Source organism: Haliaeetus leucocephalus, unplaced genomic scaffold, assembly GCF_000737465.1.
Source record: "Haliaeetus leucocephalus isolate CR32 unplaced genomic scaffold, Haliaeetus_leucocephalus-4.0 Scaffold257, whole genome shotgun sequence".
NCBI lineage: Eukaryota > Metazoa > Chordata > Aves > Accipitriformes > Accipitridae > Haliaeetus > Haliaeetus leucocephalus.
The window spans coordinates 339,340-357,977 of NW_010972693.1; the positions used below are offsets into that span (position 1 = coordinate 339,340).

An 18,638-nucleotide genomic window follows, 5' to 3' on the forward strand; every position below is an offset into this window, starting at 1 on the left:
GGTATTTTTTCTTGCCAGCTGTGGCATTGTTTGCTTCTTCTGTTCTGCAGCACCTTGGGGAAGGTGACTGGCCCTGCATCCTTGCCCTCACCTCTCCTGGTGCTCCTTACCTTGTTTACCTGAGCTTAACGATTCCCCACAGGTACGCAAGTACAAGAGCATGATTCTGGAAGACCTGGAGTCCGCACTAGCGGAGCATGCTCCTGCGCCTCAAGAGGTTAACTCGGAGTTGCCGCCCCTCACCATTGATGGCATTCCCGTCTCAGTGGACAAGATGACCCAGGTAAGCAGCCAGACATGGCAGAACCAGAGAGAGAGAGATTTGGCATCTTTAAGTCACATCCTGTTATTTTTGCAGTGGAGCTTATGTCTACACCTCCAGGGGATGCATTTGATCGCCTCTTTCCCGTGGGACTGTAACAGCTCAGATAGTAGTTAGATGTGAAGCTTTGTTATTGGTGCTTATTTTCTACATGAAACAGTAGAAATGCAGGTAAGGACTATTGCTCAGCTGCTGGGACCATTCCCCTTTGAGCTGTTTTTGTCACCTCCCATAAACTATGAACAGGGAGAATATTTGTTCTGCACTTCACAGTGATTTTTAGGCACTGAGGTCAGGAAGGTTGCTTGTGCTGTACCGTTTTGGCTTATGCTCCTTGGACCTTTCTTGTGTGCTCTAGCTCATTCCCTCCTTACTTTTCTGCTGTGGATTGAAGCAGAGGGGACCTTACCAATGGTTTAACTTCAGATCAGACCCTGAGTGAGATACTTCTGATAGAGACAGGGAGTCATCTGCCCTAAGCATGTGGGGGACTCCCTTTCTCTCCAGGTCCAGCCCTTTGCTGACTTCTTTATTGCTAGGAGAAAGTGGAGGGGACCCCCCAGGGAAGCTTCCTTGGTGTGGGAGGGTTCCTCTGTAGGGAAATCTCCTTCCCCTGGGGTACAGGACCTGAATGCAGGTGAGTGTGTTTTGCAGGAGGTTCTGGATGCACTCAGTCTGATGCACCACAACAAATTTTAAATGCTGAAAGCCAGTTTCTTCAGAGGGAGTAGCAAGATGGAAAAGTTGGAGGCTTTAGGCAACATACAAAGAGGCGTTCTAGTAGAGCAAAGATGTGTGGATTTCCTCTGTGCTCTGCAGAAAGATCACTTTCTGGTCAAAACACCATTTCTGTTACTTAGGTGTAATCAGACAAGCTCACACTTCTAATAAAATTTTACAAAGAAATCTACTGTGCCTTGGCTGGTAACAAATTGTGTTCCTAAGCCATGACAACATAAGACAAAACTTAGTTGCTAGATTTTTAAGCCACTGTGAAAGGTAGTATCTCCAAGAGCTGTTCACAGGCAGCTTTTGTTTTGTATAATTAACATGTTGTTTCCCATGGAAATGGGAAAGTAAAAAATTGAAACATTTTACTTTTAAAGTAAAATGAGACCACCAAAAGAACAAAGGTGTGTAGCTCTGAGTTCATTTGTATTGGCAAACAAAATGCTTGTGTTTATCTGACTTCTTTATGGCCTCATCATTGTACTAATTAAGCTGAGTAACAGCAAGAGGAGCATCTAGGGCTTAAAACAAGGAGACATCTATGTGGAGGTTTGCTTGGGCAGAGGGAGGCCATCCTAGCACAGTGCAAATAGTGAAGCTGGAGGTGCCTGTACCCACAGCGCGTGGGCTCTGAGGAAGGAACAAAGACAATAACCTGTTGCTGGTTGATTGCTGGAAAGAAATGAGAGAGAGAGAGAGAAGTGAGTGTGGATGAATGAGATCAGGATGTGAGGTTGTTGCAATCCAGTAATACATCTGAGAAACTTCTCTGGTTTGCAGTGCGCAGAATATGTGCACATATAAAAGGGTCAATAAAAAGATCTATCAACTGTTTGGCTGTTAATGTTGCACGTGCCATCAAAGCAGCAATAAAAGTGACAAGCTCTCACTTCAGAGAAGCCTTCAGCTGGATTTATAATGGATATTGTTTATTATTTGTGATAGAGTTGGAAATTAAATATTTTAACATCAAAGGTGGCTGAAGTATTTTCTGCTTCTATTTTATGGATAAAATACTAATATCCATAGAATTCTATGGATAAAATACTAATACTTTTCATGTTAAGCTAAAAATAAAGCTGAAGATTTTTTTTCTTCCAAACATGACACGGCCTTGGTCTTCAGGAAACCTTGCACAAAGATTTGGCCAAGCCAAGTTGCCCCTGGGGTTTCATTGCTCTGCATTGCCACATGTGAAGCAGCTCTCCAGGCCGAGGCACTAGCTGCTGGCAAGGCTGGGTTTTTTTTACCCCCACATGCAACACTCCTGTGTTCCCAGGCTTCTTGTGGCTCTGTTAAATGAGAAACCGTTTTTCTTCTCCATGTTCTGCAGGGCCTTTGGTCAGCAAGCATGCAAACTGCTGATGCAACAGCATAGCAACGTAGAGCCTCTTATTTCAAGTCCTCTCGTGCTGCATTATGGTAAAACAAGTATCTTGTTACGAGTAGCCCTTGTCTTTTTAGTGCAATGTGGTAACTCAAAACAGCTTTGTGAAGAAGGTTTCTCCTGAGCTGTGGACAGAGTCCACACTCTTTGTGCCCCGTTTGGCTAACCATTGCTGTCCCAGTTAGCCCAGCCACTGTGGTGTGCGTGCATGTTGTGGGCGCCCAGTGCTGCGCTGCCTCAGTTTCCCTGCATATCATATAGGGATGATGTTTTGTAAATGTCTTTAAAAAATGTTTGAGATCTTTGAATAGCTGCAGGCTACTTGAGGGCAGAGCACTAGAATCCTGGGTAGATTTTCACAACCAGCAGGTATTTCTTCTTGTAAAATTTTCAAAGACTAAGATGCTGCATTTGGTGCTCTTGTGGTTTAAGCCCAGCCAGCAACTAAGCACTACGCAGCCATTCTATCACTGCCCCCCTCACCCAGTGGGATAGGGGAGAGAATTGTGGAAAAAAAAAGTAAAAGTTGTGGGTTGAGATAAGAATAGTTTAATAGGACAGAAAGGAAGACAATAATAATGATAATAACAATAATAAAATGGCAATAATAATAATAAAAGAATTTGAATATACAAAACAAGTGATGCACAATGCAATTGCTCACCACTTGCTGACCAATGCCCAGTTAGTCCCTGAGCAGCGATGCCCCCCAGGCCAGGTCCCCCCAGTTTATATACTGGGCATGATGTCACATGGTATGGAATACCCCTTTGGCCAGTTTGGGTCAGCTGTCCTGGCTGTGTCCCCTCCCAACTTCTTGGGCCCCTCCAGCCTTCTTGCTGGCTGGACATGAGAAGCTGAAGAATCCTTGACTTAGTCTAAACACGACTCAGCAACAACTGAAAACATCAGTGTGTTATCAACATTCTTCTCATACTAAATCCAAAACATAACACTATACCAGCTACTAGAAAGAAAATTAACTCTGTCCCACATGAAACCAGGACAGGTGCTTAGGAGATGATTTTGTTGCTGAAAGCATCCAGCTGCTATATAGTTTTTGCCAAACTTGTGGGCAAACTTTAAATAGAAGCAAAACACAGAGATGCTGAATATGATGAGGACACCATGCTGTCTTTTTTTTTTGCCACAGTTGCAATTTGAAATACATTTGTTTGAGAGAGTAGATGATAACTCTGACTCCCACATTGCTGCGACCTGTTGAACTGCTAGAGATGCCATCGTTGTTTTGTAGGAACCTTGATTCCCAGAGCTGCCAATATAGTTCTTTGTATTTGCTAACAAGAAATGAGCTTTTTCAACTAAGTTGCACAAAGCCCTATGGAAAACCGAAGTATTTATAAATATAAATTGGGCAGCACAATTAAGAGGTGTGTTGCAGGGAGTGGAAAAACAAGGCCTCTGCTTTCAACAGCTGCAGATGTCAGCAGGCAGGTGGTAGAGGCCTTAGCTCCTCAACGAAGAGATGAAAATAACTCTCCTTTTAATTGCTCTGCTTCCCTGGTGGTCTTGAGGGAAATAAAGCCTTTACTAGGCTGAGCAAAGATGCTTCTAGAAACTTGCAAATGGAGAGCGTCACCCACCTCGGCTGTGCAGAAAAAAAAGGTACTGCAGCGGGGCTCTTACCCTGCAGCCATTACACAGAGAAACCTCATTGCTTTACAGACTTTGGCTACGTTGACACTATACGTCAGAGCTGAGTTTGCCCCTAAACCTGTTCTCGGTTGCTCACTGATATGATTAAGGAGTAAGATTGGGTAATGCTGAGGTCGATGCTTCAGTCAGCTCTCACCAAGGTCACTAGAATTTGTTTATGCTTTTCTGAACAGGTGATTTGTTGTTTAATCTGACTTTTTTTTTTAACTTAATATGCCCCTATGATTTGCAGTCTGCTTATACAAGCCAACAAAGTTTATCTGGGCCTCTCAAAAATCGTGACATGTGTTTGCATACTGGCCTGCAAAAAGCTTTATCAGAAACAGCAGATATCTTTATGTACGTGACAGTTTGTATGTAGGAGAAGCCAAGCACCGAAAGACGGTAACTAAACTCAGTTTGCGGCTGTCAGATCCTCTCCATGGAGGGGCAGGGACAATCCTGCAGTGCTGGACACCACCACCCAGGTGTGAGTCTTGCTGGTGCTCCCTTCTGGTCCACGTCAGAGGTGTGGTATGGGGACAGCCTGCATTTCTGCTCTCCCAGCAGGTTGTTGGCATGTGGCGGAGGGAGCATCCTTGTTTTGCAGTGGAGGCACCCCAGAGTTAGGAATTGGGTCCCCCATGCAGCTGAGCTCTGGCACTGGATGGTTGTTCCAGCAGTGAGAAAGGTAGTGAGTCCTGCAAGGTACTGGATGCAGGGAAGAGTGTATACTCTGAGCTGTCATGCAGGCAGTTGCCTGCTTTTACAGCACGTAAGCTCAGAGCCTGCATCGTGCCTCGTTTCCAGCAAGAACAAGCAGTCGTGTCCAGTGCTCAGTTCTCCAAACTCTGCTAGGAGGTGGTGATCCTGAGATGGACAGCCTGGTCCCCAGGTGTGCCCCTCTGAAACATTAGAACTACTCTGCTCACTCCTTCTTATGACTTGACCATGGTTTCAGAGTGGAAGGGAAGAAAGATTTGCATAAAGAGTAAATCTGTGAGCAGACGCTTCCATCAGGAGACCCATAGCACCTCCTGCTTTTTGCACTGATGACCAGGTTGTTAATTTTGGGTTCGATTCCTGTGACCAGGCGTAAACTACTGCATCTGCTGAGGGCCATTGCTTCTTGTTGAGGACACCCAGGCTGACCCTGCACCTCGTCTTTGCTGTGATGAATTTATGACAGCAGCAAGCCCACTCATCCTGCCTGCCAGAAAGCACCCAGCAGTGAGACCTCGCAGAGTTCAGTCAGGGCCATGCAGGTTTTCATAGCAGGAAATTCATGGTGACAGATTGGTTGCTGCCTTGATAGATGCCTGGCTTTCTAATCTGAATGTTTAAACATTAATTGGAACTTCTAAACTTAAAGAACATTTAGTCTAAAATTGGCTGTTGCAGAAATAAGGGCCAGTGAACAAAACACCTGCGTGCTTTTCTGCAATTGCTGCTTTGCCCTCTTCCACTCTGAGGTGCAGCCAAGGTCCTGCATGGACTCAATTTGCTTTTCCCAGGTGCTGCTTTTTGGAGATCCTGAGGCTCAGCTGTGGGAACAGGTAGAAAATTCCCAACACGGGTTTCGCTCTCTTCTAGAAACCACTTTCCTTAGCAGGGCATAAACCTTAAGGCTGGAGCATTGCTGGGTGCTCTGCACACAGGACAACTTGTTGTTTCCAGCACTGGAGTGCAGTTGTCCGTGCTTTGGGCCATTGTAAATAGTAGAATCAGGATTAGGTCGCTACCAGTAACACTTGAGTTTTAACATTAAACTTAGAAGACACTCGCTCTGTGTACCAAAGGATGTCAAAGAAACGTTTCTTATAGTTTCTCTCAAACCCTCCATACTAGAGATTATATGAGCCCTTTCCAGAGCTGTCAACTGTGCATACTGGAGTGTGCTGCTGTCTTTTTTTAGCAGAGGTTTGATTTTCAGGTGGTTCGTGGATGGAGTCAGCAGAATGCGTGGCTCTTGCAGATGAAGCAGTTGCACCGGTTCCTCCCAGCTGTGCCCTGAGAGATGCAGGGTCTTTGTCTCAGTGCCACAGCCTGTGTCAGAGCCCTGCGAGCTGCCTGGGTGAGGTCTCGTTATGGCACTAATTAGAGAAGTCCTCACGCTGGAGCAGGTTGTAACGCCACTGCTGATTGTCTCCCTGGCGGATTAAAAGCAAACCCTCCTTAACAAGTGACTTGAGTAGCTTGAGCCACTGAACTCCCTAGGACCAGTAATTAATCCATCTGGTAACAAGGAGCGTGGCCTGCACACAGCAGTTCTGGGAAGGAGCTTTTAACTGTTTTTGCACCAGGCAACTCAATACCATTAGCAGGTTTATCTGAATAAACAAGACCTTATCTGGGGAACCTGAAGCATGTCAGGGTGACTGTTTGCCCTGCAGTGGAAGATGTGTCATGGACAGGTTTGGCCTGGGCTGGGAAAAAGGGCACCAAAGTGTTTTTTGTGTCTCCATTTATAATTCAGGGTTTTGGTACAGCTTCTCTGAGATGGCTCAGGATGTCCATGGACTGGAGGAACTGAAACGCAGCTGCTTCTCTGAGCAGGGATGATTCTTCTAGGATGTGCAGCAGATATGCTATATATGGACCCACAAGTATACTGGATTTTTATTGCCTTTGAAGTTCCTAGGCACTGCTGCAAGCTGTATGCAATGTAATAAATCATGCATACAAAGAAATTGCTTTCTTTTTACCAAAACACAGTTCAATTTTTCTATTTAACTGTGTAAGCTAAGGCCCACGTTACATCTTCCAATTGGGCTCTGGCTTTGAAGAGCAGTCCTGTATCTGAAAAGAGCCTCTGTAGATCCCACCGCATTTAGCAGTGTGCTTAGGGGCTTTAGGCTTTTTGCAGAGACCACAGGGACAATCTGCAGTCTCCTGTTCCTCTGAAGCATTCCTCCCTTCCTCTATCTGACAGATGTTGGAGAGGACTTTAGTACATACTCCCTATACTAACATGGAAAAGGCAGCTTGTAAATGAGTTGATTTACAGCTTGGAGCCAATGGATACAAAATCCAGACTAGAACCTTGATGTCATTCAAGCAGGATCGTGGCTGGGAGGAATGGACACTCTTATGGCAGAAGATCCTCTGTGAGCTGACCCATGTCTCTGCTAGCTGGGACCACATCGTGGCTGTGGCAGCAACCGATGCTGGCTCCGGCATGCTCTTCTATGGCTGTGCCCCAGAGCCCTGAACATGCAGGCATCTCGGGGTTGTAAGGTGGCCCAAGGACTCCCAGTGTACTGTCACAAGCTCAAATAACTTGCTATTAAAGTTATGAAGGGATTCAGGGAGGTGTTCTTCAATGCAGCTATTTAGCTTTAAGTTAACATGGTTTTCTCTGATGTATGTGGTCGTGAGCACTCCTTCTCTTCTTGCTCTGTTTCTGCAGCTGAACCAGCCTTTTCCTGAGGCTCCAGGCAGTCCCCAGTACAAAACCCAAATGTGTCATAAAACCCTGTGTGAGTTTTGTATTATCTTTGATAACGCTAAGGATATTACTTGCTCTTGGTGACGTCTGCTTGATTTGCTTTGCAAGTCTATTTTTAAGGTATTGTCTCCTGATGGTAAAGGCAGTCACTAGTTGACCAATTCTTGTGGGTGCTAAGGAGAAGTAAAATCAGGTTGAAAGGTGTCCCCACCCCGGCAAAAGTTAAAAGTAGGTTCAGAAAATTTGTCCAGTGTGCGTTATGTTCTGCAGGGGTGGAGAAGTGTATGTGTGAGATTGTGTTTTTTGCATTCGAGCAGCTCACTGAAGCTTCATTCTCTTTGCAGCATCTCTGTAAAATGTCGCCAGCTCATGTCTGAATTCCTGTCACCGTGGGGACATCAAATGTGTTTTTTTATTGTGTTATTCTGATTTTTTTTTTCTTTTTTCTCCCTTTCAGGTTAGCTAGCTCCCTTCACGGTAGTGTTTGAACCATGAAGTGTGTTAATACAGTGTGTGTTTGTGCCTTGTTGTTGTAATTGGCTGACTTTATTTTGTTTCCACTCTTCCACATGCTACTAAGCTGAATCTTGGGAGAAGATGGTGAAATATTTGTCCATCTTCCTTAAGCATTCAGGCCTCTTCCAGTTGATGGTTCCAACAACCATGGAAGTTAAATGTAATAACTTTGTACTATGCACCTCAAAACTACCAGAGATACGAGTTCCTAAAAAAACTCTCAAGCCCCTTATGTGGTTTGTTCCAGGCACAGCTGCGAGCTTTCATCCCTGAGATGCTGAAGTATTCCACAGGTCGTGGGAAACCAGGCTGGGGCAAGGAAAGCTGCAAGCCCATCTGGTGGCCTGAGGACATTCCCTGGGCCAACGTTCGCAGTGATGTCCGCACAGAGGAACAGAAGCAGCGGGTGTGTATCTCCCTCCTATGTCTGTTTGCCTTCAAACTGAGCGCAGGGGCTTGCAAGCAGTTTTTGTGGGAATAGTTTTCCCCTTGAGTGACAGAACAAACTACGACATCAGCCCTTCCTTGACTTCATGTCAGACATTCAGCCTGGGAGAGCAATGAGGTGAGAGACGTGTAACCTTCAGTCTGCTCTGTCCTTGCTGGCGTTGTGTGACAAGCAGGCATTTGAGCCACATCTCTTTCTGCAACGGGTGCCCTTTTTGCTAGCTGCAGAACCTGCTCACCTCTGTGGCCTTACGAAGCAGCCTACCCAGCCTAAGACAAATCTACTCTGCAAGTATGCAGGTCATTTACCACAGAGTCTGTATAACAGCCTCTTGAAGTCCTTGAAGGGATACTGTCCCATCCTGAGCAGCAGGGACCTTTGTACTTAAAGGGATGCAGTCAAGGATGTACAGTGGAGCCAGGAAAAAAAGAGAGAACTGGGTGAAAAGGTCTTGGGTATCAGGTATGGCCATGGATCTGGTATGCAGATGATGTTTCTACCAACCTGTCACAAAGATAATCAAAGAAAGCTACCAGGCTGTTCAAGGGGCAGGACTTGTGCAGGCTGGTGTAGGTCTGGTTGGATGGGGAGGGATGCCTTGTGAGGCTGGAAATGGTGCTGTGGCAGTTGGTGCTTTCCTAGGTAGGGCTGGTTTTCTACTTGTTGGCCCCAATCTCTTAGTTAGAATTCCTTGAAAGCTGGCGAAACAGATTTCATTGAGAAGCTTCTCTTTCCCTTGGCCAGATGAGCTCGTTCTGTATCAGTACACAGCAATGCAATAGCTCTCCAGGGTCATTTCTGAGTCTTGGGGAAAGGAAGGGATGAGGAGAGAGGGATTAGATATTGGGGTGTTTTGTTTGTTTAAGAATTTGTTGAAAATGACCCAATAAAACCCAGTAAAGATAAGCATGCAAATCACAGCAGTAGCAACACTGCAGTGGTTCAGAAAACTTTTACACTGACTCTTCACTCTTTTTCATTCTGCTGGTAGGTGTCATGGACCCAAGCTTTGCGGACTATCGTGAAGAACTGCTACAAGCAGCATGGGCGTGAAGACCTGCTCTACGCGTTTGAGGATCAGCAGACACAGCAGCAGACTACAACCACACATAGTATAGCGCACCTGGTGCCGTCACAGACAGTGGTACAAACCTTCAGTAACCCTGATGGCACCGTGTCCCTCATCCAGGTGAGTGAAACCCTCCAGCTTTCCATTTCCAGCACGGCTGATTCAGGACTGAGTTGCCTGCGTCAGGGAGGTGGTTAAGAGCAAACTCCTTTTGGTAGCTTAACTTGTCCTTCAAGAATTTTGTCTTTATCTGTATGTCTTAGCCCACAGGCTTGTTAACCCAATGCTCCCACCCAAAGAAGCAGTCTCATCCTCTCTCTTCCCCACTCCCATCCCTTGTTCTCCTGTTATGGCAGTACAAGCATTTCTGCAGCTATTTGGTCAAGCGATTCAGGGATCTGACCTGGATTTAACAAACCCATTTACAAACAAATACATTTCATCATGTGGCCACACAACGCCTGTGATGGCAATGGGATGGAGTGATGGGAGGAGAGGTGGTGGGACTGCCTTTCTTTAATGGCATGAAACGTATCTTAATCTACAGCACTAGGTATTTCTGTGCCCCCTGTTCTTCATCTTACACCTGAAGTGTAATACATATAATTACACACACCGAGTATATATTTATCCTCATGATGCCCCTTGCAGTAAGGATGCCTCTTACACCATTTTACAGAGCAGGCAGAAGGGTTCAGGCAGTGGCTCAGCAGTGCTGCTGTTTTCCCTGTATTCCCTGTGTGGGGAGGCAGGTTCTGACAGCTCAGGCTGTGGACAATTTAAGCGCTCTCTTGAAACTTCCCAAGAGCTCCTCATGGGTGTGAGATTTCAACCTCAGTTTTCCCTGTGCCCCTGCCTCCAAACCACCACCACCCTCTCATACATAATTGACCCAGAGGTTTGTCCCTCTTAAGCATCACGTTTTTAGTGAAGTCTCAAACATAATTTTCTGTTGGCTGTTCTTATCTCGCAACCATCAAGATAAAAATGTGGTGTGGGGGTTTGTTTTGGATTTGTTTGGTGGTTCTTTTTTTTTTTTTTTTTTTTTTTTTTTTTCAAATGAAAGCTTTTCAGTGATTGTTACAGCTTTCTGTTTCCCCCACCAAAGCCCAGCAGACTGGCCAAGCTGGTTCTGTTTGCTCACCTGCTAACGTACATTATGCCTTTGACTAGTGTTCTTTTAGGTGCCGGGCACATGAGATCCCATTGACTTTCTGGCATTTATAGGTTTAATTCTCCTTAGAAACAAAGCTGCACATCTCCCTGCCTTTGTCTTTTCCCACCTGTTAAATGGGAAAAAGGTAATTTCTAAATGCAATGGGGTATTGAGGATGAGCTAATGTTTGCCAAGTGCCTGGAGACGAGAGACCCAGTGAATGGTAAGCAAGGAGTGTTATAAATGAGGGCTGATGTGCAGGGTGTTCAGATACAGGACTACTCGGTGGTTTTTTAAGTGACTTCCATTCCACAGGAGAAGCGTGTTGGTTCCACCTGCACACCACGGTCATACCTGGGAATTGCAGCAGTGTCCCACAGCTGCTTTTTATGAAGCTGGGAGAATAGTGAGGACTCTGTCTCCTATGTGAACATAGGGGACAGCACAAGGGCTGTGCAAAACTTGCTTCTGGACCATATCCTCTCTGGAAGCTGCCATAGATTAACATGGGTCTAGCATATGATTTCCTCGCCCAGCCCTTCGAGACAGCTCTGTATTTTCTGTGAGCTCTGCAATTTCTATTATTCTCTGCAGATACAATGCTTTTTAATCTGAGAGCGTTTGAGTGTCCCTTTGCCTGAATTATGTGGACATTTTCCTGCAATAACAAATGTGTTCAGCTGCATTTTGTTGACTTCCATAGGTTGGCACTGGTGCTACAGTTGCCACGCTGGCCGATGCCTCAGAGTTGCCTACCACAGTTACCGTCGCACAAGTCAATTATTCTGCAGTGACTGATGGAGAGGTAAGGATTTGGGTCATGTTCATGATGCACAAGCCAGAATTGTCCTATCTGAGCTTCAATAAAGTTAAATGTTTTCTAGAACTAAGTAGTTCACAGAAAACACCAAGCCTTGCTTCCCCACCCTGCAGTGTTAAGTGAGCACGAGACTCTCTAAAATTTTATGTAGAAAGTGCTGAACCGTTGTCATTTTGACTCAGGACTGTACAAATGCAATTATGGTGGAAGCCTCAGTTCTGAATTTCATACATTTATTTTATATCTCCTATAGATTATTTATTTTGTGAGATCTGCTGTAGCAGATAGAGACTTAATGACACACACAAGTACACATTCGTGTATTCATATTGAATAACTGTTTCGCGTGTGCTGTAGGTCCTGGATGCTTTTTTGTCGGTTCAGGGTTAGGAGTGATGCCTGGGATATTTTGAGCCTGTGGTTAGCAAAGGATATTGCATGGCTGTGGGCAAATCCTGTGAGTCTTTGGCCACTGATCTCTGGATGAAATGGGACTGTTCCATCGCTGCAGCTTTTAGGGAGGTTTGCAAGTAAATCCCAGAGAGAGCTGTATAAATGCACCATAGTATAGAGACAACAGGAGATCCTGCAGTTACTGTTCTGTTTACTGTGAAAGTTTCTTCTACTGCTTTACAACTTGGCAAAGTTGCTTCTATTGAGGACTTGATCAGACCATTTCAATCCCAAAATCTGAATACTCAAATTTACATGCATTTATTTTTCCACTTTTTTTTTAAATTGAGTAATAAAGGTTTTTTTGTATGTGTTTAAGGAACATTATGGAGATTTTTTTTAAAGTCATTTTGGTTTTGTGGTTTGTTTTTTGTTTTGTTTTGTTTTTTTACCCTCTTCACCCCCAAACCCACCTTTAAATCAGGCTGCAGGTCTCTTTCTGCCCCTTTGCATGCCAGAATTTCTGGCCGGACAGTCTGTGCGCAGGAGTGGTGAGGTCTGGTCCGCTCTGCTCTGCGTGGATGGGGCTTTCACAGCGACAGGTGGCAGCACAGAACAGCTTTGCTCTGCACCAGACCCTGTCTCCATCTCAGACCCACAGTGAAACAGCCTGGCTCTGGGGCTGTGACCTTGAAGTACTTTGCAGCTGCTTTGAGGGTTTTCAAGAGCCGTTTGTATCTCTTGAGATCTGAAAGAAATTTTTCAAAGGCACAGGTAGAAGTCAAGGGGACACAGGCATCTAATTCCTAATGTGAACGCAATGTCTAAGCGATATCTTGGACAAAACAAACATACAAAAGTAAACTTGCTTTGGGGATGGGTGCTGTTTCTCTGCACAGATAGATCCACAGCCTGCTGGCAGGCTCTCTAGGGACATTTTTGTCCTGCTATCTCTTGCTGTGTAAAGATCTGAGTTAGCTCTGAGTAAATCGATGTGTTTACAGGATGCTGAGCAGCATGGAGCAGGGACGCTTACTAGTATCTCAGCAGTACAACCTTCCTGCTAGTATGGAGAAGGGCCTGGACAGAACCCCTTCTTTTTGACGCCTTACTCCGTCCCTGTTCTGAAACAGCTTAGGCATCTTTGCAGGGCACTGTATGTCACAGTGGAGACCTGCCTTACCGCTCAAATGTGTGTTGCCATGTATTTGAAAAAATGTATGTCTGTTCCTCTTCTGCATGGTGGTGGGAAGGGTGCCTTTCCCAGGTCGGGCTTGCTTCAGTTCAGTTTTGGGGTGGCTAACAGGTACCACAAACTTGATTCGACTCTCTCAAGTTCTCTACCATCTGCAACTTCTTCCTCTCTGGGCACTCAAACCTGGTTGCATCTTTCTTAAAAGATGTTGCCTTTTCTAAAATCAATTTCCTTTCTCCTTTTTGCAATGCACTATCACTGCTTCCTCCCTAATTTGGATCCTTCTGCCCAGGGTCAGCTCTGGGCACAGGAGAATGAAGCAGTTGCCTTGAACGTCAGACGGCTGGGGATGGCTAAAGAGCTACGACGAGTGCCAGCTTTGCTTGTGCCCAAGTGCTGGAAAACCAGATTGGCAGCTGCTGAAGAGTGTGTGATAGCAGATGTGAGTGAGAGCGCGACAGCTTCTCTCTCCCTCTCCATCCTGTGATGGGACTAACCCTTTTCTTGTACAAGGGCAGCAAAATTTACTTGTCCTTTTGTGGGGACCCTTGCACCAGCTCTGCTTCTGTGGACTTTTTAGCTTTCTCCATCTTAACAAATTGAGGGCTTTTTTTGTCATCACCTTCTACGGCATTCTTATTTGTGAGTCTCAGCAAGATGGTGAGTGGCCTGAAACATTTATGGGGATGAGAACAGTGATGGGAGGGTGGGGGAAGATCTTCATCTTGCAAAGCAGCCAGTAGGATTTGTCAGCTGATGGGCCTTCATGCTCCACTTCTTTAGTTTTTTTGGTCCAATGCCTATTTCTAGTTCACATCCTGGTGGATTTTGTGGCTGTACACTCATTATCTCATGAGCTGTGAAGTCGCAAATGGAGAAATGTGGGCAAGGTGGAAAATGAGCAACCAAGACTGGGTGAACTTTAAGTAATATGAAACCTATCTACGTAAAGGTCTGAAGTACGGGAGTTGAAAGTACCTGAAATATATGAACAGAGTACTTTCTATCTGCCATCTTCTTTTATTAAGTATATTGCTGCAACACAAAGAGATTCCAAAGTTGGCTCAAACCCATCCAACTTCACAAGTGCTGTACAAATAAATCCTGAATGAGAACATGGGCTGTTCGCCAAAATGACAGAGGATGGGTGCAGCCAAATCGAAACAGTGAGGCAAGCGCAGCCCATTTCCCCTGGGGACGTGATCCACACTGGGGTTCCAGCACCGCAGAAATGAAGCTACTTAATAAACTGCCCAGGCTGGCAGGCAGTGATCCAAGTACAGCAATGATCAACACTGTCCCATTTTGTTGTGGACGTGGCTGGACAAGAGGGATTTGTGGGAGGTTGAGGGGCTTTGCAGATGTTTATGGGGCACACTTTCCATGTCCGTGAGAAAACTAAGGTTCTTGTTTGAAGATTGAACATATGGAGAACAGCAGCTAAAATCATGGGCTGACTAGAGAAACTCACTCATGGCTGATAGAGGGTTGCAGGATCCAGCAACGTTCTGAGGTGGATCCCAGGCTTCCTCTCTTTTTTCCCTGTCTGTCAGAGTCAGAGCATGTGCAGGATTCTGCAAAGACCTCTTGAAACTATTTGGCTTTCATTTTAGGAAGCAACTGTGCATTCATGGGATAAGATCCTATCCTAGGGCCTTTCTTTTTGTTTTTCCCCATAGGTGGAGCAGAACTGGGCAACGCTACAGGGGGGTGAGATGACTATCCAGACGACGCAGGCATCAGAGGCCACGCAGGCGGTGGCATCATTAGCAGAAGCAGCGGTGGCAGCATCTCAGGAGATGCAACAAGGAGCCACTGTTACCATGGCACTCAACAGGTATGGGTGAGAGATGAAGGCTTGAAACATGCGTGCATGACATTTCCTTCTAAGTTTTCACTCTAATGGTGCAAAGACCACTGTGTAAAGTCCTAGTAGAGGCTTTTCCTTAGCAAATTCCTATGTCAGCCCATGTCCAGGTGTCTGCAGGACAGTTTCCTGCAGGACAGTTTCCTGCAGAACAGTTTCCTGATTTCCACTGTAACCATAGAAGAACACTGAGATGGAAATTTCCTGAAAGAGGAAAAGATGGGTAGTAACTGTACCCTCTAAATGATCTTATTTGTACAGCAAGTGTCCAGTTACAGAATTAAGCTTGCTAAGCAAGCAAGAGTCATGATGTGCTAATAGCACCTTTTAAGTATGTTGGTCTGGGTCTCCCTCAGTATTATTAATGGTTTCTTACCAAATGCTAAGGCTGAATTTCCCTGTGGTGTGGCAGTATGGTCTTTCTTTAGAAACCAGAATCTCTTCCAGAGACCAGTGTTCTGGGGGTTTCTCCCAAACGTGTTTCTGAAGTACAAGGTGAATGAGCTGCAATAGTAATGCTGCCTCTTCATCTTGGAACGAGCTTTGTTAGATTTTTAGTTGTACTCAGGTTACCAGGATCTGCAGTGTAGTTCTCTACAGGTTCATGCAGCAGGAAGCAGTGTCTTTGCTCAGCTCTAGTGAGTTGCTGAAGCTTTGCCTGCTGTTCTTAAAAACTGGAAGTGGCTATGGCACACTGCAGCTGTACCCTGAAACACAGCATTGGCCCCAGCAGCATGGGAGGTTTCACACTGCTGAGGTGTAGACAAAATATTTTCTTCATTCAAATCAGGATTCTGGTCTAGAGGCTGTTGACTGAGCAGCTGTGAGTTAGGACAAGGCACAATTCCACACTGCTGATGGTCAGAGTAAAGCTCCAAGACCTTGTTATATACACAAATTACTAAAGCAGTCACCTTGATCTTGGGGGCATTCAACATCTTGGTTCCAAATTGCTGTTGCAGCTGAATCACAACCACACATAGAACTGTTTCTTCTCTTTGTGGTCCAGATTCAGGTCCATCAGATATGTTCTTTTCTGCTACCATATGAGGTTGCTTAAGTAGTTGGGACTTTGCTAATAGTTTCACTGTAAAATTGACTTTTGAAAACAAGTGATCTTTTTAGGACCCTGTAAGAAGAAAAGCTAAAGTAACTAGGCACAGAGTTGCAGGAAAAAGCCCTGTCTCCCAGAATCCAACTTGCAGGATTTGTATCCTGCACATTTCCAGGCAATAGATTTTTCTATGGTTTTTTTTTTTTAAGAAGTTTTTCTGGACTAGAACATCAGTGGGGCTTTGATTTTAATTTCATCCCATCGCTACTACTTTTAGTTCTTAAGGTTGCAATGAGCTGTTCCTTTCCCTGTATTAGCTAAAGAAATTCAGAATCCTTAATAAAAAGAAGTGTTGTTAGAACTAAAGAGAGTTTCCTAGAAAATATGAATGGAAGAACCTTCAACAAATCATTTAGTCTCTACTGTGCATCAAGACAGGATCAGTTGTGTTTATACCCAGGAAAGCCCTGTGATAAGTCTGTTCAAACAGCTTGTAGTTCAGGAGAGATGCGAAGTCTGTGGCAGCATTGCAGTGGGAGTGAGGGGCCTTGTGTTTTATTTCCCAGCTTGTTGTCACCCTCTTTGTCTACTGACCATGGTAGTGCTGGAGACCTTTCTAGGTGACTGTCCTCCAACACCTGTCCATGTGGAAGAGGTGTACTTTTTCCTTTGCCACAACATGCTCCTTGTAGCTTTCAGCTGTAGGACTGCAGTCTTCCCCCTGCCTGTAGAAAGATCTCAGCAAGGCTCTGGTCCTTGAAATCTGGTGGCTCATCCCAGCTCTGGAAACTTTATGCCTAATTTAGCTGAAAGCTGCCATCTCTGAATCTTGTTCCAATGGCTGCTGACGGAGTGCAGAGTCTTTCATAGGCCCACGTAGAGCAGTACATCTGCCAACAGCATGACGTGATGGATGACGCAACCTCTGTCAGGTTTGAGGATGGGAAGTATTAGGCCTTTCTAGTAAAAGAGGACAAAGTGGAGGTGGGTAATTAATTCATTGATTTGGACCAATTAATGTTTGTGGAGCACACTGTAACTGGAAAAAGCTTTTATGCTGCAGATCATTATTATTTTCAGGGATGCAACCGTAACAGATTATTAAAATGCTCAATTCCCCTTGAAAGTTGATTCAACTAAGTGCTGTGTGAAGTCTGGGAAACAGGGTTACACCAGTAAATCCATGCTTACCCCAGGTTTGCTGTGTTGTAGTTGGCCTTCCTGCAGTGTAACTGCCTTTCACGTAGCTGCAGGTTCAGAAGAGAGATTAGCCAAAGGGAGTAAGAAAGCAGAACAAGAAAATGTTCTGGTTCACTAACAGTGTTTAAGAGCTACTCTGAGACAGAGGGGCTATTTAGAAATGAAAATACACCATGAGTGAATACAGTTGGAAAGTGTACAGCATCTAAGGAGGAAATTAGGAAAGAGAAAGAATGAGTGGGAAGTACTTGGAAAATATTTGAGTCAATTGGTCTACCAGAGAATGAGCAGGGCAGTTAAGGAAGAGCATCCTCGGGGAAGCTAAAGAAAATACCTACTTTTTTAGTTCATTAAGGTAAAAAATGGTAGGAGATTCAGCTGCAGGAAGGAGGTGGCTTTGGAATAATTTTGTGACTAGCAGTAGGTCACCAGAAGTGGCTAATAGTCATCCAACAGGTCTGGAGAAATCTGGACAGCTGCTGAAGGATGCTCACAGCACTCTGACTGGGCAACCAAATGGCAAATAAAATACAATATCAACAAATGCTAAGTGATACACATACGAAGAAATATCTCCTGTATATACACAATAAGGAACTGTATGCTACCAGTTACCATTCAGAAAGCATTCAGAGGACTATCCTCCAGGAACAGTTTGTCACTGCTGAGCAGATACTGTCAAAACAGTAAGTTGAATATTAGGAATTATAGGGAAAGCCATAGAGAACAAGCCCAGATTAGGCCCCTGGACTAACTCATGGTGTGTCTACAGCTTGAATAGTGTGAGAAATGGTCACCCCCCTCAAACAGATGTCTTACATTAGAAAAAGTCTGGAAAAGACAAGAGTGATCAGAAGCCAGGAAGAGCCCTTGCACAGTAAATGGACTATAGCTTTTCAGCTTGGGAAAGAGTTCACTAGAAGTCTATGAAATCATGAGGAAAATGAAACGGGAGCAGTTATTTTTTGTTTCTCACAGTATCAGACTTAAAGGCTGCTCAGCCAGACTGAGGCAATAGTTTTCAGACTACCAGAATGCAATTTTTCTTCACACAGCATCTAATTAAATGTGGAACTCATTGCTACAGGATGTTGTGGAAACAAAAAGTATAAAAGGGTTTCAAAGGGGATTAGACAAATCAAACCTGATGGTCCAGATGCAGTCTCTGATGTAGGAAATCAATACACTGCCGACCGTCGGAAGCTGAGAGGGTGTAGGAAGGGAAGGATCATGCACACTGCTTCCTAAATATCTGATACTGGCTGTTCTCACAGTTGCTACACAAGAAGGACCTTTGGTCTGACCTCATTCGTATGAAGAAATATAAGAATACTGTGCTAAGCTACTGATCACTCATTAAAAAGAATTATTAAACCAC

General features: G+C 44.8%; 1 protein-coding gene across 1 annotated transcript in view; it reads left to right on the plus strand.

Moving 5' to 3' along the window:
* LOC104832550 (nuclear respiratory factor 1-like) overlaps positions 1-18,638 on the plus strand; it is a gene marked incomplete at its 3' end in the record, with an annotated part of 44,316 nt that overhangs the window by 25,149 nt on the left and 529 nt on the right. The window contains exons 5-10 of the mRNA XM_010568792.1: positions 143-283; positions 8,306-8,464; positions 9,498-9,695; positions 11,435-11,536; positions 13,432-13,581; positions 14,819-14,976. Of these exons, the coding sequence (XP_010567094.1) occupies positions 143-283; positions 8,306-8,464; positions 9,498-9,695; positions 11,435-11,536; positions 13,432-13,581; positions 14,819-14,976 (908 nt within the window). The remainder of the gene's footprint in view (positions 1-142; positions 284-8,305; positions 8,465-9,497; positions 9,696-11,434; positions 11,537-13,431; positions 13,582-14,818; positions 14,977-18,638) is intronic.